The 22067-nt window shown below is 41.4% G+C and overlaps 1 protein-coding gene across 1 annotated transcript in view; it reads left to right on the top strand.

Moving 5' to 3' along the window:
• The window catches only part of LOC122553994 (EEF1A lysine methyltransferase 3-like), a 22815-nt gene extending 748 nt beyond the window's left edge, over window positions 1-22067 (top strand). The window contains exons 2-4 of the mRNA XM_043698480.1: window positions 16095-16389; window positions 18992-19103; window positions 21478-22067. Coding sequence (XP_043554415.1) covers window positions 16095-16389; window positions 18992-19103; window positions 21478-21890 — 820 coding nt within the window. The 3' untranslated portion in view covers window positions 21891-22067. The remainder of the gene's footprint in view (window positions 1-16094; window positions 16390-18991; window positions 19104-21477) is intronic.

Raw genomic sequence — 22067 nt, 5'->3', positions numbered from 1 at the left:
CCCCAACTTTAACGGGGAAAACCGAAGCCTTAATCCTCCAGTTTCTCATTCATGGGAGAAGGAAGGTGTTCCGGCCGGCGGCGAGCTTTCAATGAGGTGAGTGATCATCAGAGTCAAGCTGCGCAGAAACTGGAGGTGAGTCACTTTGCCTTTCATTGGGCAAGAAAATGCCATGTCTAAATGTGAGAGCAAAAGAACTTCATAACTTTAAAATATCTTTGCAAGCTCACAATACTTGTCAGCTTGTTATAACAAGGAGAATGCTAGTTTAGGAGCTGACGGACAAAAGATCTTTTCAAATGTAAGGTTTCAGCATCCTCCGGGTGCTCCAGTTTCCTCCCCCAGTCTAAAAATAGATGTATTGGCCATGCTCAATTGTCCATAGTGTCCAGGGATGTGCAGGTTGGATAGATTAGCTATGGGGAAATGCATTATAGAAAGATGGTAGGGGATTGGATCTGGGTGAGATGCTTTTCGAAAGGTCGGTATAGACTGGGTGGGGCCAATGGCCTGATTCCCCATTTCCCCATTCTATAAGTGTTGTCAGAACTACCTGCTAGGAAGCAGAGTGCTGCCATTACGTGGTCCGTACTTAGTGTTCATGGTCAAACTGCACACCTAACAGGGAGAATAAACCAGTGCTCATTCTGAAATAATTGGGTAAAGCAACTACAACGGAACATTGGCCAAAGACCACAGGTTGTAAGTTATGGGACCAATATTAAAGCTGAAAGCAATAACTTCACTTTTTTTTTTACAAATTACTGGAAAACACTCTGCACTTTTCTACCAATGCAATTTTAGCTTGAGATGTCGTGTTAAAAAAAAAAACAAATGCTCTGGAATCAGTCAAGGATTGCCTGACCAGCAAATATCTTGGTACCTCGAAATGTTGAGCGGAGCTGGCTGGTTCTTCAGTGTTATTGGTTACCCGATAATCACGGAAATAGAGCACATCCTTTCAACCACTTCATTCCCTTGCCCTTCGGCCAACCTTCACTCTCGCCCTCCCTGCTTCGCCTGTCCTGAACTCCAGGCTCTCTTCCAACTTTAGCAATAACCTGTGCCTGAGACGCAATCAACCCCTCAGTTTTGATCCTCACTGACTGACTCTCAACTGATACTGTCCCAAAAACTGCTCTCGATCCCCCTTATCTGGACAACGCACCTCTATGATAGCCCCTAGCCCAACCTTCCTTCTCTTTGCAAAGCCCTTCAACGGAATTTGCTTCCTCAAATTCATGCCGTTGTTTCCCACAACTCCCTCCAATCAGGTTTCCAGGGCAATGCTTAAAAGTCCATTGTTAGAAGCTGTGACAATGACCAGGATTAACAGCCCTGTCTCCTTCTCAATCTGTCCACAGCATTCAAGAATATACCACCCGATCACATTCTCTAACTGGATGGAACTGTAATGTTTTATTGGTATCTGTCCTGCAATGACTCTCTAAATCACCAACAATGAACATTACAGCTGTATGCGCTCCAACTTCTAGGATCGTGTTTTAATGTCTTATTGTCTGCGCTGCTTTCAGCTCCCTTAGCTCAGACACTGAATTCCCTCCCTAAACCACTTCACCTCTTTCAGTCAAATGTATCCTTGTATGTCTTGGTGCCAGAAAGATTTTACACTAAATGACTATTGTTAAGGGCACTGGGACATGTTCACATTAAAGACCTTGTAAAATCTAAGCCCAGTTGCTATTGCAGCGCTGGACGAAATGGAAACCATTGCAGTCTATGAATACATCTGGCACCTGCTCTGCCTGGTCACAGTATTTTATTGAGTCAGTTATCTTTAGCTCATTATTTAGGACTTTATGACTTGTGGCCGTGCTTGGCTGAGTCGCATTTTTTAACTACAGTGACCGTACTTAGACATTAAAGAACGAGAATCAGAATCATACAAAATGGCAACAACATGGGTCCAACTAGTCCACGCCAGCCAGCCCAGACAACCCATTGGTTACTGCCACCAGGGAGTACAGCCTTCCAGTTGAAATCCAATGATTATCCAGTGCAACTGCATGTCAAACTTAGACTGGGAATGGCTTTGTATCATCGCCGTGATGTTCACTTTCCAATCACCACTAAATGCTATAATGCACAACTCACATCTCTCATCCCTCCCTTTTCTGTTGTGCATTTTCCTTCTCGCCACAAGTGATGGACGAGGTTCATACAATTAACCTCTAAAGTGCAGAGTGGGGTTGGGGGTGGGATGGTTTCGCCCTATCACCAAGAGGCATAGGCTTCAGGGTTTAGCACAGAAACATGAGGATTAAAAGCTCCCAACACAATGCGGTGAACTGTCCGAGGTGCTGTCATTCCACTGAAACCACCACGAAACAAAAGGCTTTTAGGGACTTTCTGTGCTCTCGTTAGTAATAGGCCACCCTGCGTTGGAACAATATTTTTAGTTTACGTGTAAAACACTTTGAAGGTTCCCTGTTGGTGCGGAAGTCACTGGGAAAGTGCAATTTTTTTTTATTGATTCCTTCAAAGTGTACTTTCTCTTCGCTTCCATCGTCTCTGCAACCTGCTAGTTGACCGAAACAATACTGCCTTATTTTTTCTTTTGCTTCTGTGACAAAACTTGACGCGTTTTATATTTATGCACTCTGTATACGAAGGGTATTACTAGAATATATTACTTATCACACAAGGGAAAATGAATAAACTGCGCCTCCATTTGGGGAGAGAGACTTCGTCCCTGTCTGGTGGTGGTGGTGGTGACCTCTAACGGACATTGTCCTGATAATGTTGGAGACAAGAATAGGGACTGTGCATTAAGGGCTAATCCTTCTTTAACATTTACTGATACAGGATGGAATATCTGTCTAGGGACAAGATTTTGGATTACCAAGGAGCACAACTTCAGATTATTCAGAGGCCTCTTTATTCATTGCATTGAATCTGCAACCTCTTGGTGATATCAACCCAACTTGTGGAGCAGACCTCACTGCCGACACCCACCCTGTTGTATGAGGCTGCCTGTCCTTTTGCTTAACTTGGGAAGGGTTTGCTGCAACATCCTCTTTCAGGGCAGGGCTTTACAAGAGCTGCTTGGTCTAGTGTGGTGTGGATGAAAGCCACTTTTCGGTACTTAGAAGACATTCTTGCCTTGAACAGGATGCTGTTTAGTTTGTATTAACAACTGAGTATAAGGTAGACTGGTTGTCTCTGTAACAATGTCTCTGAGGAGAATTTGGGTGGTAGATCGGTCTTACTCCTTCCGATCTCAAGCTGTTCCCCACTAACTAGGTCTCTATGACAGCATCAAGGTATTCCTTCAATACTGATCCTGTCAGATTCTGACCACCCTTAGAGAACAAGCACAAAAATTATTCAGTTGTAAAATTTCATCTGCCAATGTTAAGCAATAAGATTGGAACTTCAAAATCACTGAGGAAGAATGGGAAAAATCAGAACAGGTGGAATGCAATGAGATAAAATGTGAGGTTTGATAGGAAGAATGGAGGTGCTGAATATTACTTAAATGGAGAAAGACTGCGGAAAGGCGCACAACAGAGGGATTGTGCATGAATCACAAAAGGTTTATCCAAGTTCAGTGGGTATTAGGGAAAGCAAGTGGAATGTTGGTCATTATTTCATCAGGTGTGGAGTCTTAAAATAGAGGGGTTGCATATGGATAACACGTATCACGTTTTCTCAGAAGCAAAAGAATAAGGAAGGCAGTATTGGCTAGGTTAACCAGCAACTTGCAGAGGCTATGGAACCGGAGAGAAATTAGGCTTTGAAGCAATCAATAAAACGATACAAGGCACTAGCCAGATCATAGCTGGGATATAGTGAACAGTTTTGCGCCCTTACGTATGGGAAAGATAAACTATCATTAGAGGTATTCTGGAGAAGGTTCACTCGGTTAATACTGGGTATGGAGAAACTTTCTTTGTTGAGAAGAGGTTGATAATGAAAGAGGTTGAGTACTTTGGGCCTATACTCATACGAAATTTAGAAGGATCAGACACAACGTTTTTGAAACATGCAAGACTCTGGGAACTTGACAGGGTAGATGCGGAGATACTGTTTTCCCCATTGTGGAAGAGTCTGGGCGCAGAGAATCTCAAAATAAGGGTTTACCTGCATAAGATAGAGATGAAAAGAATTTATCTTCTCTGTGGGGGTAGTTATTCTGCGGAACTCTTTACAACATAGATTCTATGACATTAAATATATCTAAGGCTGAGATTTTTAATCAGTAAGGGTTGTGAGGGAAAGGCGGGAAGGTCGAGTTGGGGTTATCAGATCGGTCATAATCTCATTGACTGATAGAACAGACTTGATGGGCCCAACGTCTTCTGATCTTAAGACTCTTTGATCTCAATATCTCGTAAGAGGGTAGAAAAATGCGCAGAACCCAGGTCTGGTTAGCGAACCCAAACCAATCACCAGAACCAATATAAACAGTAGGTGGTGGAGAAACTCAGGATGTCCTGCGGCATTTGCGGAAAGAGAAAGTTAACATTTCCAGTCCAACACGACTCTCCTTCCGAACTCAGGGCCATCTTTTTTTTTGTATCTGTTAACGTTTCCTTTGTAACTACTGCCCAGAGAAGACATTCTGGTTAAAATTGTGCGTCATGGGTGAAGGCTTACTTTGTACAAGAACACTGGATGGTTAGGGACCACCCTCGACCGATAGGGGCATGTTTTCAGAAACTGACAACTGACATTGTAGAATCTTAAGAATAAAATCAAGTGGACATTAAACCAGGCAGTCAGGAGCCGTGATGATAGTGGACAATGGATGCAAATTTAACGCTGATAGGAGAACCTACCCTGTATCTTCGCTTTTGAAAAGCTGAAGCCGACAAATTACACCCGGATTTCAAGTGAGGCCCAAAAAGAATGACAATTTGGAGAAAGCATAAAGAATGGAAAGGGCCATGTTGGAGCTGGTCTTGTTTAAACTGGAGACTCGAATTCATTCCCTTTATGCGCGGAAACTACTGAAATGGAGCGTCCTGAAAGGGAAAATGAACCAGGAACAAAAATATGCTTTGGAGAGTGGGTCTGCCTAAATTAAGACTGATATATCACAGCGGAGGTCTGGATCCAGACATAAAGCCACAGAAAGTTGTGTTTGACAGCTGCCCGTGTCCCACATGGATGGAGTTAGAGGTCTCTGAATCTGGGTGGAAGGAGACATGCCAGCAGTTATAAACTGTCCTTAAACAGAGATTAGCAGATTCAGGTAGACAGACAACAGTGGTGACTCAGCTATATCACAATGTTCTGCTCTTCCTAGGCCGCTGTGGACAAAAGAAATTGGAGTTTCTGCTTCCTGGACTGCTGCAGGATCAGAAAAATGATGGGGTATGGGACTGGACTGTGCACTGTCGCTTGATAAACAAAAATAACAAAGCACGATACGTCAATGAAAAAAAATCACACAGATGTCTGACTCGGCCATTCGGCCCATCTGGAGAATTGAATAGAAGGACTGGACAATTATCTAAATTCAATCAATACAATTTACTCGAAGATTTTCTGCAGCATGAGGAAAATGACTTTACATTTCAACAAGCTGCTCGGTCCAAGATCTTTGCTCTGCTTCACCGGACAGTACAGCGACCTGGGTCTAATATAAAATCATAGAGGTTAACAGTATAGAAGGAAGGAGAAGTGACCTTATATAAAATCATGAGGGGTATAGGTCGAGTTAATGGTAGGTTTCTTTTACCGAGGATGGGTGATTTCAAGGCGAGGGGGTACATTATTAGGGTGAGGAGAGAGATTTTAAAAAGTCATGTTGGGCATTTTTTTTTATACAGAGGGTGGTTCACGTGTGGAATGAGCTTTCTGAGGAAATAGTGGATGTGAGTAAAATTACAACATTTAAAAGACATTTGGGTAAGTACATGAATGGGAAAGGTTTGGAGGGATATGGGCTAGGAGCAGGCAGTTGGGACTCGTTTAGTCTGGGATAATGTTCAGCACGGATTGGTTGGACCAAAGAGTCTGTTTCCGTGATGTATTAGTCTATGGCTCTATAATTGTACCGGTTCCAGAAAGAGCTACCCGGCTAGTCCCACTCTCCAGCCCCACCTCCATAGCCCTTTAAAACCTCTGTTACCTGTTCAATGCCATTCATCCCTCCCAATTTCTTGGGGCTAGCTTTCAATTGGAAAAAAAAAGCACACACATTTTCTAGTCATTTTAAGGATTAACAGCGCAACCTAAATCTGGCGAGAAGTCGACTGATGGATACTAAAGAAGAGTGGGACTAGAGCACAACAGGAAAGCTTAGCAATACCATCTCCCCATGCGCCCCATCTCCCCCATCATCTTATGTGGTAAGAGGATTTCTGTGTAATAAGGGGTTACAGTGCCATGGAAAGGAGGCAAATATGTCTATAATCATTGATATGAAGATATCAACCAGAGTGGAATGGAAGCTATTGATGGAGCAAACAAAATAATGTCACACTTCGATGTCTGATTTCTTTAGTGGGATGATATTTCAGTTTAGTTCCTTCACAGCTGAGTACTGTGACTCGGAATTGGTTAGATACTCGCTCAAGGGATTTTCTCCATTGGGATAACTGGGGACTAGCCTTGGCACTTCATTGATGACCACTCTCATCGGCAGTCTGAGGGCTACTGTGTGTGGAGATGACTCAGGTCACACTGCGTGTTAGTCCCACCATCTCTTCGATTGCACAGAAAACACATGTGATCTGCAGCAAATGATTCTTTCCACTTAACGCGGACAAAGAATTATAGAAATGGTGACAGCATAGAAGGAAGCCATTCAGCCTGCCGTGATCTTGCCTGCCCCATCCCAGCATGATGGATATGCCCACACCAGATGAATTGCAATGGTTCAAGAACACAGCTCTCCGCCACCTTCTACAGGGCAGTTAGAGATGGGCAACAGATGTTGGATTAGTCAGCGATGTCCGCATTCTCAGTTTTAATACGTGACAGCAATCATATGCACTCATTTATTGCTTCATCTTACTTTTCTAGTCTTTTTTTTCATCTTTTGGTACTATCTTTGCCCATTGTGAAAATATAGCTCAGGTATATAAAAATACTCTCCTCTTTTAAATGCAGGTCATTGCTAAAGTTTGGTCTGCCATTTTTCTGATTTCAACTTGCACCATGATCAATGGTTCATTACCACTTTCCCCTTCCTCAGATTGCTCTGAAGTTGTTTCTTTGACTGTGGGCAGGATAATGCTGTCCAGGATTCACATCTGCAGCCACAGAAATGCTTATTTCTTTTCTTAGTTGAAGTATTCCATATTGCGCCATTTTCCTAATCTGCCTTCAGTTGGTGGGCCAACCATTATGGTGACTCTAGGCAGAAGTGAGTACTTCAGATGCTGGAGATTAGAGTCAAGATTAGAATGGTGCTGGAAAAGCACAGCATGTCAGGCAGCATCCGAGGAGCAGGGAAATCGACGTTTTGGGCGAAAGCCTTTCATCAGGAATTATGGTGACTCTAGTTGTGTTTCACAGAGGAAGAATTAATGTCACCAGGATTTAAATCAGAATACTTGCCTGGTCCTCCTTGACTCAATTTTGGTCCCCCATTCCTTGTCTACCAACATACCCTTTTGCTGCAGAGTGGTTGCATCTATAAACATGTTGGCAATGAATCCTGCAATCTCATAGATGCACCATAGGGAGAACAGATGCTTATGAAGCTTCAAACCTCAGAATTCAAGTTGCTGCAACTAATGACACAATCTGGGCAAGCAACTGCCACGACTTGAGCAGTGTGTTTGACTTCCCTCATTGAACAGAATGGGAAATCCACAGGACAGAGGTCATCAGTTAATAAACTATTAAGTGGCTTAACAAAAATAAATGTTGAGGCTTAAATGAATAGTGATTATAGGGAAAGGCTGAACAGGCTGGGGCTGTTTTCCCTGTTGCGTTGGAGGCTGAGGGGTAACCTTAGAGGTTTACAAAATTATGAGGGGCATGGATAGGATAAATAGACAAAGTCTTTTCCCTATGTTTGGGGAGTCCAGAACTAGAGGACATAGGTTTAGGGTGAGAGGGGAAAGATATAAAAGAGACCTAAGGGGCAACTTTTTCACACAGAGGGTGGTACGTGTATAGAATGAGCTGCCAGAGGAAGTGGTGGAGGCTGGTACAATTGCAACATTTAAGAGGCATTTGGATGGGTATATGAATAGGAAGGGTTTGGAGAGATATGGGCCGCGTGCTGGTAGGTGGGACTAGATTGAGTTACGCTATCTGGTCGGCATGGACAGGTTGGATTGAAGGGTCTGTTTCCATGCTGCACATCTCTATGACTCTATGTCTTCATTAATTACAAAAGGCATATTTCCATCATTCCAAATGTAAAATCATTGCTTGAGATCAACTTCAATAGATCAAAGGAGTTGACCCATGAGACTTCCTGGCTGTCATTCCATCATAAGAATATACAGTTATACAGCATGGAAACAGACACATCAGTCCATGCTGAACATAAACCCAAACAAAACTAGTACCACTAGCCTGCACTTGACCAATATCCATTGAAATCTTTCTTGTTCATGTACTTACCTCAATGTGTTTTAAACACGAACTGTACCCACATCTATCACTTCCTCTGAACGTTCATTCCACACATGAACCACTCTCTGTATAAAAGAAAAATTGGCCCTCGTGTCTTTTAAAAAATATTTCTCCTCTCACCGTAAAAACATGCTACCTGGTCTTGAAATCCCCCACCCTAGAGAAAAGACACTTGGCATTCACTTTATCTATACTCCTCATAATTTCATAAAACACTGTAAGGCCACCTCTTAACATTCTACCCTCTGGTGAGAAAAGTCCTAGCCTATCTAGCTTCTCCTTATAATACAAACCCTCCATTCCTGGCAATGTCTCTGCAGCCGAATAATGTCTCCTGCTATGTAAAATAGTCACTTGAGCATCATTTAGTCACATCCATTTTTTAAATTCACTCATGGGATGTGGGTGCTGCTGGCTGGACACTATTTATTGCTTGTCCCTAGTTGCCCTTGAGAAGCTGCCTTTTTGAATTGCTGCAGTCCAAGTTGTACAGGTATACAACTGAAGGGTAATTATGATGCTGTGAGACAGGATCTGAGGAGCATAAGTTGGGAGCATAGGCTGTCAGGGAAGGATGTCGTGGAAATGTGGAACTTTTTCAAGGAACAGATACGACATGTCCTAGATATGTATGTACCTGTCAGGCAGGAAAGAAATGGTTGTGTGAGGGAACCTTGGTTGATGAGGGAGGTTCAATGTCTTGTAAAGAGGAAGAAGGAGGCTTACATAAGGTTGAGGAAACAGGGTTCAGACAGAGCAGTGGAGGGATACAGGATAGCCAAAAGGGACCTGAAGAAAGGGATTAGTAGAGCTAAGAGAGGGCATGAAAAATCTTTGGCAGATAGGATCAAGGATAACCCAAAGGCATTTTATGCGTATGTGAGAAACATGAGAATGACGAGAACTAGGGTAGGTCCAATCAAGGACAGTAGTGGGAAACTGTGCATTGAGTCGGAAGAGATAGGAGAGGTCTTGAATGAGTACTTTTCTTCAGTATTTACGAACGAGAGGGACCGCATTGTTGAAGAGGAGAGTGTGAAACGGACTGGTAAGCTAGAGGAGATACTTGTTAGGAAGGAAGAGGTGTTGGACATTTTGAACAACTTGAGGATAGACAAGACCCCTGGGCCTGACGGGATATATCCTAGGATTATGTGGGAAGCAAGAGAGGAAATTGGAAGGTATTGTGGCTGCTGTTGGGGATTGTGAACAATATGACATTCAGTGCAGGCTCACACACTGACTGCTTATTAATGTGGGGAGAGTTAATTACGGCTTAGGAACAATTAGGAAAGCCATATTAGACTGATGAATGGACTCTCTAAGTTCACATAATGCTGATCTTGTTCATGTTGATCTTGTCTAGTGCACGTCCTGTGCAGAGTGACCTGTATGCCTTACTCTGTACAAGTCTATTTTCACCCTATGATCTGTCTGGCCACGCTTATTATGATTTGCCTCCATTACTCATAAATAAAGTGTTTCCCTGTACTGATGTACACATGACAATAAATCAAACCAATCAAACCTGGGTAAAATATGGAATTTCTCACCCTATCAATGTCTCTTCTGGAAATAAGTGATCGCAACCAAGCATCAAGTTTCAGTGCAACCATTTCTATTCTCTCATAGCTCTACAGATTAAACACTCAGTTTCCTCCCTCTCATTTCATTGTACAAACATCTGTGTTTGTGATAAGGAGATTATTCCTTGCAAAGGAGATCAAATCTGTAGATATTGCCCCAAAAACTCTCTCGGCAAGGATACATAATTGTAGGCACTTGGCTTTGCATAGATTCTTGAATCAGTAGACATAGAGAGCAGTAGACGTACTCTGTATAAATTTCAGTAAGGCCTTTGATTAGGTTCGACATGATAGGCTGCTCTGGAAGATTCGATCACATTGAATGCAGGGGGACCATGCAAACTGGGTACTCAATTGGCTTGATGTTAGGAAGGAGAGATTGGATAGAAAACTGGCTAACCGGTCGAAGGCAGAGAGTGGTGGTAGATGGCAGATATTCAGCCTGGAGCCCAGTTACAAGTGGAGTTCCGCAGGGATCAGTTCTGGGTCCTCTGCTGTTTGTAATTTTTATTAATGACTTAGATGAGGGAGTCGAAGGGTGGGTCAGTAAATTTGCAGATGATACGAAGATAGGTGGAGTTGTGGACAGTGAGGAGGGCTGTTGTTGGCTGCAGAGGGACTTAGATATGATGCAGAGTTGGGCTGAGGAGTGGCAGATGGAGTTCAACCCTGCCAAGTGTGAGGTTGTCCATTTTGGAAGAACAAATAAGAATGCGGAATACAGGGTTAATGGTAGGGTTCTTAGTCAGGTGGAGGAACAGAGGGATCTTGGGGTCTATGTACATAGATCTTTGAAGGTTGCCACTCAGGTGGATAGAGTTTGTAAGAAGGCCTATGGAGTATTATCGTTCATTAGCAGAGGGATTGAATTCAAGAGTCGTGAAGTGATGTTGCAGCTGTACAGGACTTTGGTTAGGCCACAGTTGGAGTACTGTGTGCAGTTCTGGTCGCCTCACTTTAGGAAAGATGTGGGAGCTTTGGAGAGGTTGCAGAGAAGATTTACCAGGATGTTGCCTGGAATGGAGAGGAAGTCGTACGAGGATCGGTTGAGAGTTCTCGGCCTTTTCTCGTTGGAACGGCGAAGGATGAGGGGTGACTTGATCGAGGTTTATAAGATGATCAGAGGAATAGATAGAGTAGACAGTCAGAAACTTTTTCCCCGGGTACAACAGAGTGTTACAAGGGGACATAAATTTAAGGTGAAGGATGGAAGGTATAGAGGAGATGTCAGGGGTGGGTTCTTTACCCAGAGAGTGGTGGGGGCATGGAATGAGCTGCCTGTGGGAGTGGTAGAGTCAGAATCTTTAGTGACCTTTAAGCGGCAATTGGATAGGTACATGGATGGGTGCTTAAGCTAGGACAAATGTTCGGCACAACATCGTGGGCCGAAGGGCCTGTTCTGTGCTGTATTGTTCTATGTTCTAACAGTGACAAGAGGAAGAATCAGAAACAGCTAAAGCAAAAAGAAGCAAAAATCCAAAATAGGACTTGAAGGATCCAAAGGGACACCCAGAATCCAAGAGATAAATTTCAAAGTGTAGTATATTTGATGTAACAAAATATTCCTTATGTTCCCATGGTTATTATAAAACAATTCTCAAACATTCTTAAACAACATAACAGGCACTAGGAACGATGGATAAATTTTTCTTCAATGAGGAGTTTCTTAAATGAGTTCAAACTGAAAAGGTTTATGGTGGCCCAGACAGTTGAAAACATGATCACCAATAGTGGAGAGATTAAAATTGGGTGTGCTGAAGAGGACAGAATGGGAGGAGTGCAGGCATCTCTGAAAATTGAAGGGTCTAGGAAGATTACAGAGGTGGGGAAGGGTGATTCAGTAGAAATGGATGAAAGTAAGGAGAAACATTTACATTTGTTTAATCAGTTGCCACTGGCGACCACAGGCATAAAGGATGAAGTGGTCTTCATGTCAAATAGGGGCATGGTCAGGGGAATCATGAATTATATCAATTGATGGATGGTAGAACCTTGCCGCCTAGAAGATAATACTCAAGATTTTGATAACAAATACATAGGTGAGGGTTTCAGCACCTGATGAGTCGAGGCCTCGGGAAGTTGGACAATGTTACATAGGCAGATGTAGTGATAGCATTGGTATATGCTTGGAAGCTACCTCGGAACCAAAGATGACACCAACATCGTGATCAGTCATTTCTTAGATATATAAGTTATAGATAGTTAGACTTAGATATTTGACAGTGTGAGGCATAGAGTTGTTTGCGAGGCATTGGAGTTATGGGTTGTTGATGATTTTGGCAATACCCTGTACAAATGTTTGGTTGGAAGAATGTTTTCTGCATTAGACCTTGATGCCACACACTTGAGGCACTGGAGGATTTTCACACTCAATAAGAATGATTCCAAAGTGTAAACCTTCAGAAATTTTATGGATACAGATATTCTAGATTAAAATAATTCAGGAGAATTGCAAATACCGAGTTTAATTGCAGGTGGGTGTTTACACAGCCACCACCAGACTATGTTGTATTCAATTCAAATTTCACTCTCTGCATGATGGGATTCAAACCCATGTCCCCAAAATTTAAAAGCGTGGATTGCCAAAACCACCTTTATACCATTGCCACCCATTTAGTTATCTATTGTCCATTTGATTTCCCCAATTCTGCTTGTCAACTCTGGGCCCAAAGATTAATTTGATGAAAATGAATGAATTCCAAGTAAATTAAAACCTCTCCTACTCCTTTCATAGCATCTGATTAATTTTAAACCACTCCCCCCACCGTTTTCCATTGTTTGTCTGATTCTCCCATTTGAGTTTCTGTTCTGGATTTGCTGACTCTGTTTCCTTATTAGTTGATTCAAAAACCTAATTTTGCAGTCTCAGATTCTCTTGTTTGGACCTTACATTTGTCCTCTTAGTGCCTCTGAATTTCTGTTCTAATCACTGATGACTGCTTTGCTGTTTCTGCTCCCAGTTTTCCTGTCGTCAATTCTTTGATTTGCTTCCTCCATCAATGCTTCTGTTTGACTCTTTTTGCCTCTCTTTCTCCTTTTACCACTTCAAACTCCTTTCTCTGCCTCTGGCCTGAATCCTCAGACCTCTGTTTCTTCCACCTTTGATACTCCACCTAAACTCTCTGAGTCTCCTCTTGTTTCTTTGAAATTTCGTGCTCTGCCTCTGAATATTTCATTTGTTCTATTTTTCAGTATATTTGTTTGTTTGTTTTCCCCCTTTTCTGTTTCTGATTCTTGTTTTTCAGTCTGTTTCTCCTCTTGTTCCTGTCAGTTCTGTTTATGAATGTTTCTGTTTCCTTTATGTTCACTGATTCCTCTTTTGAGCCTATGCATTATCCATTCAATGCTCCAGTCCCTCAGTCTGACTTTTGATTTCCCTCAAAGAGCTTTTCATTCATATTTTTATATCTCTGACCCTCCTTGTGTGGTTGCCTCATTGCTTCTAATCGTTCATGGCAACCTTTGGACCCTTTCATTTTCCCCTCTGCGCCTCAGTTGGCTTCTGTCTCTGATCTCTCTTATAAGATGTAGGCCTTAGCGACAGCCTGATTTTGAGCCTGCTCCACAAATTGAAATATATCACTTCATCAATCAGTTCTAACAATGAAGAAACCTGATCACTTCTTATTGTATTTGCTGAATGAATGCAGGCAAAGAGTGACAGTTCAAAAACTGATGAGGTTATGTGACCTACATAGAAGTTTTAGCACTCATATTACCATTCTTCTCAATGTATACCTGATAATCTGTTTTATTTTCAGATAAAGGTACAGCAGGCCAGAACTACCAATAGAACTTCAATCGTTTGGTTGGACAAAGTTTAAGACTTGCTGATAAAAGGCACATTTTATTAAAGCTTTTTTTTTCTTTTTTTTGACAACAAGTGTACAAATCTTTATTTGATTTCCACCACCAGGAAGAAAGGAAACACCAGGGTGGCCAGTGACAAGCAGTGCCCTTCTCATCAAAAGGCAATGCTGTGCCATCAAAAAAGTGAAGGGAAGGGTGGAGATTAAATCAAAATAGAGTTGGAGGGCAAAATAAAACACTCCACTCACCGCAGTGTCCACTCTCCCTGAACAGCTCAAGGGAGTTGGTAGACATCGTGTGCTCCTTATCCAGGGATACCCAGGTTCAGACGTCGCCTCAGCAGAGGGCAGGCAATTGGCCATAACCACCCCCTCCACGGCCCGCTACCTGGACCTGTTTATGGCCAGTTTGGGCAGGATCAAAGCTTTTTATCTGGTACTCAAAAACAATTTGCAATAAATACCATAGTAAAAGGAAAACAATATATTGCATGAGACATGAGTGCTGATTGGTTGACAAGTTAACTCTGTGGCAAGTGACAATGCCTTGACCAATTACAAAGAACCTAACTGGTATAAAATTTAAACTAATACTTAAAGAAAGCTTGAGACTTAATTGGCAGTCATCATTAACTGGTGCATTCTCCATTGCAACATCTCTACTAATTATAAACCATTTGAAAACCAATCAGCAATAAGTATAAAATGAAAAGCTTCAACAAAATGTGTCTTTAAAACAATAAATAAGTCTTTTAAGCTGTCTAATATAAAATTTAACATATTTACTGAGAAATGAGTTATGTCTAATTTCAAAATGTGATTGTTCTTTTTTACAAACTGTATAATTTCTCACAAACTTTTAAGTTCTACTGGGAAAATTGTGGACACTTCACATTTGACAATCACTTTATTGAACTGAAAGGCTGCTAGCAAATTCTCAAGTTTTTTTCCAAATGTCGCATTGATGATCCATGTTAATTAAGCTTGATGTACATGACATAGTGGGTCTTGACTTTAGTGTTCTACTGACTTTTTTAAAACAAAGAAGTAAACTAGACACTGTGCAAAGGTTAAGACAGTAGGGGAGTACAATCAATGCAAAGAAAAAAAATTAGTTGTGTTTCAGCAGTGGACCACACATTTGCAAATGACATTTAAATTACATAAACCTAATGCTGGGACTGTTAGTGGGGTCAAAATAGAAAACATGCATCACTTTCAGGGAAAATTACTGAAAGGGAGAAGATATTTTGGTGTTATTGTGCATAGATCACAAGAGATTCATGATCAAAGTAGGAAAGTTATAGTTAAATATTGTGTTCTAGTAATTGAATTTTGCCAAACAAATCAAAGTAGCACCATTTTTTCTTTGATTTGGTCAGTTTTGGTGAGATAGTGGTTTTGGAGAAGATCTGAGGAAAGCTTGTTACCAATATGAAGAAACCTAGCTCACTATATTGGTCCATTGACCTTGATTTGATTTACAGTGGAACTATCTGTCCTGGTGAAGGCCTATAAAATCACTAACTGGATACCATTCCTATTAATAGATTATTTCAGTTCAGTGGTCAGTGGAAATGAATTAGAGCTATTTAAGAGTAGGGATATACTGAGTGGTTAGTTATTCCTTTTTCCACTCCTAGTGAATGGCAATCCTCTGGAATGGATGGGAGATGTCTGTAGTGAGTGCTGATGGCCTATATACTTTTAAGACAGAAATGGACTCATTCTTAATTAGTGCAGGGATGCTTTCATATTGAAAGTGACTGAAATTGTCTTTCTGGATAGCATGTATTCTAAGTGATCTCTTGGATTGATTTTGATCTGTGGGTGGTGACAGACAGGTATAAGAGAGGAATTTTTCGGCGTATTTATTTGTTATTCAGCCTGATTTTTCCTTTTTTTTACTTTTCTACTCCACTATGGAGGGAAGTTATGGCAGTGGTCAGGAGTGGAGAAGTGATGTTGGAAACATTGAAAGCTGTGGTCAGATCAGATTATCCTTGCTGCTTCCTTGACATCATGAAAGTGGGGCAGGCTTGATTAAGAACTTGGGTTCACCATGTCTATTAATTTTCTAACACTCCCGTGGTTTACGACTCTTCCAGACTACAGTTTCTTCTTTTTCAATCAGACAGGCTCACTCAAGTCAAGCTCCCACTGATCCGAGTCAGAGCCATGCTTCAGGCCAGAATCTCCCAAACGATGAGAAAACAGCCACCAGCAACCGGGAAAGTTTCAAGGAAAGGTTCAAGAGGATGGTGAAACTCCAGTGCCAGGAAAATACTGGCCGCACTGCCCAAACAATTGAATGGCTCTTTCCGCAGCCTTTCATCTCTGAGAAGCAGTTCCAATTCTGCGGACACATTTTGAACATCGCTCGATTTTTTGGTGGCGATTTGGGATTCTCCGCCTCTGTCTGGGATGCTGTAAGTCACTTGGCCTTGGATGCCAATTCCATTGTATAGGCAAGAAGAAATGATCCTCATTCGACTCTTCCGTACTTGTTATAATCAAATGTCTGTAGGGGATTGCAATATACTTCAACTAACTTACACTTATCCGCATTGACCATATTGAAAAGAAATGGGAAGAGGAATAGCCTATTCAGCACTCAATTATGTTCCTCTGTTCTATTAGATTGTAGCTGGTCCAATTCCTTAATTTCATTTCCACCAACTTTCTCCATATCTCTTGATAGAATGCCTTAATAAGATTCAATGAACTCAGAATTGAGAAGTTTAATTGAATCTATATCCATTTTCAAAAATATTTTGTGATTTCCTGCATAAATGGCCAAGCCAATATTGAGATTAACCCCCTGCTTTGTTAATATTCCTGAATTAGTTACTGATTTAACAATGGGAGGCTTGACTGATTTACCTTTCATCAACCATGTGGTGCTTAGAAGAAATGTAAAATCCCTGTTGTGACTAGGTTTGAGATAATGCAATTTGGTTCAGACCCAAAAATTGAATCCATGATCCTCAAAGTTCTTGTGACACTAAATGAATCTCCACTTGAAACATCATCTCTCCATCCGAGGGAACTATTATGAAACAAACAATCTTAACTTGCCTGAAAGAGATGTGGCAGTGAGTTAAACATAAATCTTAGCTCGCTCTACCTAAACATCAGGAAGACTAAACGCTTCATCATTTTGATCCATTATCAATACAATGTGTGTCTTACTGAATTCAGAACACCTCTCATCCTAGTAAATAAAAGCACAGTCAAACCAAGTTCTCCTCAGAGGATAGTCCTGCCATTTTACTATTTTTCTATTCTAAACAACCTGTACTGTTGCACACAGGCTATTGTGCATAATCACATGCACCTATACTTTGAACTGAAGAGTAGCACATCTCCTCCTGGACACTGGCCTAGGCTAAGCTAGATGATACACCACATTCACAAGCTGAGCCTTGCTCACCTCCTCCAGAAGGATTACTTCATTGCATCAGGCAGAGCATAACTTGCTTCCTTTCCTATCTTCATACACACCTTTGTCACCATTAGGTCAGATTGTTTCTGACTTTTCCTTCCACTAAATAGCAGCTCAGCCACAACTCTGCTACTAATTCCATAACTTAGTTGTGCATCCTCTCTGTCCATATTCATTGATATTGATGAGACAGCAGCTCTTCCCATTCCAACATCCACTCCACCCAGCACCATCACTATATCCTTCCAGTTTTCAAATCTTATAGCCTTACATATTCACTGTAAAGCTATAACTAACTCAGCAGTTTCCCTAACCTCTCAACACTGGCCTCCTCTTCACTGTGCTCATTCCTGTCCTTTAACCTAGCAATGCTAATGGTGCCTATTTGATCGTTATGCTGCTCTTAATCCACTGGGAAATAGAGTCATAGAGTCTTATAGCATGGAAGACTGTCAGTCCAGCCAGTCCATGCCAAACATAATCCCAAACTAAACTAGTCCCACCTGCCTGCTCCTTACCCAGACCTCTCCAAACTTTTCCTATTTATGTATCCATCCAAATGTCTTTTAAATGTTGTAATTGTACCCACATCCACCACTTCCTCAGGAACCACCCTCTGTGTAAAATATTTGCCTCGCATCTTTTCTAAATCTCTCTCCTCTCACCTGAAGATGTGTCCCCTAGTCTTGAAATTCTCCAGCCTAGGGAAAAGACAACTACCATCAATTCTATCTACACCCCTCATGATTTTATAAACTTCTGTCAGGTCACTTCTCAACCTTCTATGCTCCAGTCAAAAAAGTCCCAGCCTATCCAGTCTCTCTTTATATCTCAAATCTTCCATACCTGGCAACATCCTGGTAAATCTTTTCTGAACCCTCTCCAGCTTGATAATATCTCGCACAAGTTTGATTTTTTTATTTCAAAAATATGCTTTATTTATAAAAGAATACGTTGTCACAGATGTAGTTCAGTATTCTACAGTGGCAAGTAAGCAAACAAAACACTGGACTTTGACTCGATCCAAAAATCTAAAGGCCTCTCTTATACATATAATATTAAAATTTACATGTATTTGAGACACTGGGAGGTCAGATAACTGAATGGACCCCCATTTATCTTTAGCAGGAAGACCTCAGACAGTGGTCTTTCCCCACTGTGCCTTGACAGCAGCTGCCCCAAGCTTTAGTGTGTTCCTCAGCACGTAGTCCTGGACCTTTGGAATGTGCCAGTCTGCAACACTCGATCGGGCTCCTAGTTCTGGAAGACCATAAGTTTCGGGCAGACCAAAGAGCATCTTTCACCAAATTGATGGTCCTCTAGATGCAGTTGATGTTTGTCTCGGCGTGCTTCCTGGGGAACAGATTGTAGAGCACAGAGTCCTGCATCATGGAGCTGCTCGAAATGCATGTGTTTGATAGGTAAGCAAGACTCCCATTCCCAGCTTCATTAATGTCTACAGGGAAATGTCTATATTCACATTCCCAACACTCTCCACCCTACCTCTCACTAACAGTTACTGTAACCATTTTCATCATCTTCTCAATTAATTTATTCTACAGTGACAGTCCGATTTTTCTTTCCAGGCCCTGGTGCTTTGTCGGTATTTTGAACAAGAGAAGATAAGTTTTACTGGGAAGAAGGTGCTTGAACTAGGGTCTGGAACTGGAATTGTGGGGATCCTAGCTATTCTGTTGGGTGAGTTAAAGAATGATTGTAAACTTCGATTATCAATGTGAAAGATAATGTGCAATGGTTAAGAAAATGTATATTGCATATAACATGCCCACGCACAGACATACACATACAGATACACACACATACACACATATATATCATGGCTGATTCTCTATCTTAATGCTCCATAGCTCCACTTGTTCCCCATACCATTTGCTGCCTGTAAAATCTAAAAAATGTACCTATCTACTTCTTGTAGTTTGGTCTCCACAGCCTTTGGGGTAGAGATCTCTACAGGTTTCACAGCCCTTTGAATGAAAAAACTTTTCAGTCTCAGTCCTAAATGACCTGCTCTGTATATTGAGAAGCCCTGAAGAAGGGCTTATGCCCGAAACGTCGATTCTCCTGTTCCCTGGATGCTGCCTGACCAGCTGCGCTTTTCCAGCAACACATTTTCAGCTCTGATCTCCAGCGTCTGCAGACCTCACTTTCTCCTCATTGTCATTTAAGACTGCTAAGTTGTGAATTTTCATGCATTGATTTTGATCCTGGCAAGCTGGAGGTGTCTGCTAAGTGGATTTTGTTGGTGTGGCTCTATTCTCCTCTGTTTTAGAAACAATTTGACATCAGTTACTGATGAGCTGATAGGGTTACTGCATCATTCAAGGGCAATAAATTGCAAAAATGACAAAAAACAGCTGTCAGAGAAGGACATTCAGTCCAACAAGCTGGCTTCAACCAGAGGGTCTGACTGATTACTCTCCCATAGCCTCTGCAATTTCATCAAGGTGCTAATTATTCACATAGTGTGTTGCACATGTCACTAAATACCTGCTGGTGTTTTCGCTTTTTGACCATTTAGTCACTTTTAAAACCTTCAGGGTCAATAACACCTCAAATTACTTCTAATTAGGTCATATTACAAACAGGGTTAAAAACATAAGCATTATCATGTAATTAGTGGTAACACTACTTGACAATATTTTAAAATCATTGAAATGACCAGGGGATTGCAAAGTTGCACACAGTGCAATAAATAAAGGAAACAGCCTGTCAGCAATTAGCATTCATGGCTCACATAATTTGACAGAAAAACTGCAATGTAGGGAGTCGACACATGCACAGATATGCACATACACATGCCTCCTTTTAGTTGGGAAAGATATTGATTTGAGCAGGCCCTTTGCCGAGAAAGAAAAATACTACTTTGAGCATTTTAAATGTTTTTGGCTTTGCTTTGAACCCAGCTTTGCAGGGATGTTTTCTCAGTAGATATTAATAACACCTGCAGTAATGTTACACTACAACCTATTTAAAAATATAGTATGACAAGGACAGCTGGGGACAACTGTCAGCACTTAAGTAAATTGTTTTCTATGTCCTTTTAACGTAAGACCAAGATCATGGTATTTAATTGCAAGAGACTTAACAAACCAGCATTAGTTCTTAAATATGCGAATATTTAAATTGTTTTCTCTATCTGCTGTTGAATAACTTCAAAACGCTGAATTCCTGAGAACACATTTGAGTGCTGAGTACCTCAAGGACGTGTATTGAACAGATTCCTTCCTGGTTAATTTTACCCTGTGTTTTTGAAGAGAGTAATTAGATACAGCAGAACCAAAACATCCTGTAGTTTTAAAGGGCTTTTGCCACATTATCACTTGCAGACAATATACACGACAGTAATGCACAAGGGCAAATGACAGTGCAGCAGTAACTGAGCTCTGCTGTCTGACAATAATTTCTGTACGATTTGTTTTGAAAGCTTTTAATTTCAGAAAGCCAGAAATGCCATGCAATAGCACTACCCTGTTCTTTTGATAAAGATCTTTTTTGGACTGGGAAAAAATTCGTAAAATAAATACATATTTTATAGAAGGGGACTATTTGTCTCATTAGGTTGTGCTGGATTTTTGTTGGCCATCCAGCCACCCCAATTCTCCTGCTCTTTTCCATTGTTGTGCATTTTGTTGTCCTTTCCAACCACATACCAGTTGACACATGGAGCACTGTGTCAACTCAAATATGTCCTCCTGTAAGTTTATGTTTACTGGTTGCTCATCACTTGAAGAATGATTTAATAGCTTGGTTTTCCAGGCTGGCTGGCTTTTTGCCACCCAAAAGTAGGTTGTGTTTAGCTAAATCAGTTGAAATGCAAAGCTGCATTGTGAAGATAAGAGGGTCTGATTACAGCACATTTTGGCTGCCCTGACATCACAATCCCAGCACGGCACAGACTCTATGCTTCAAAACCCTATGTATAACCGACCTTGTGTGCCAGTCTCCATGACGCCGACATACAATGCATACATTTTCTCTCTGTGACCAGTTAGGTTTGGTAATTGATTTATCACATAAATGGGCACTGACAATGTTTCATTCTTCGTGTCAGGTGGAGATGTTACTATCACAGACAAAGAGAATGTGTTGAGCCAGATAGAACATAACGTCTCTGCTAACATCCCTGCTGATTGTAGGCATCGTTCAAAGGTCTGTGCTCTTTCCTGGGGTAAAGACCATATCAACTTTCCAACCGACTATGATTTCATCCTGGGTGCAGATATTGTGTACACCTCCCTCGTCTACCCCTTGCTGTTAAAGACTCTGCTGCATCTGTGCTATGAATCGACCATCATTTACCTCTCTACCAAATTGCGCAGAGGGAACCACTCTATCTCTTTCCATGAGGAGCTTTTGCCTAAATATTTCAACTGTGAACTTGTCCACAGAGTTGAGGACAAAAATATCAATGTGTACAAGCTTAGCAAGTTGAATCCAGTGACGATAGACGATGCTTTGATGTAGAATCAAAGAACTGTACAGCACAGAAGAAAGCCATCCTGTCAGTGCTGACTCTTTGATGAAGTTTCTCCCACTTGTCTGCTCTGTAGAAAGATGGATCTTATTTAAGAACATGGGCAGCCCTTCAAGCCTGCTGTACCATTTAATAAGATTGTGGTTAATCATCCACTTCAACATTAC

This window comes from Chiloscyllium plagiosum, chromosome 10 (genome assembly GCF_004010195.1).
Source record: "Chiloscyllium plagiosum isolate BGI_BamShark_2017 chromosome 10, ASM401019v2, whole genome shotgun sequence".
Taxonomy (NCBI): domain Eukaryota; kingdom Metazoa; phylum Chordata; class Chondrichthyes; order Orectolobiformes; family Hemiscylliidae; genus Chiloscyllium; species Chiloscyllium plagiosum.
This window is presented reverse-complemented; position numbering and strand designations above follow the sequence as displayed.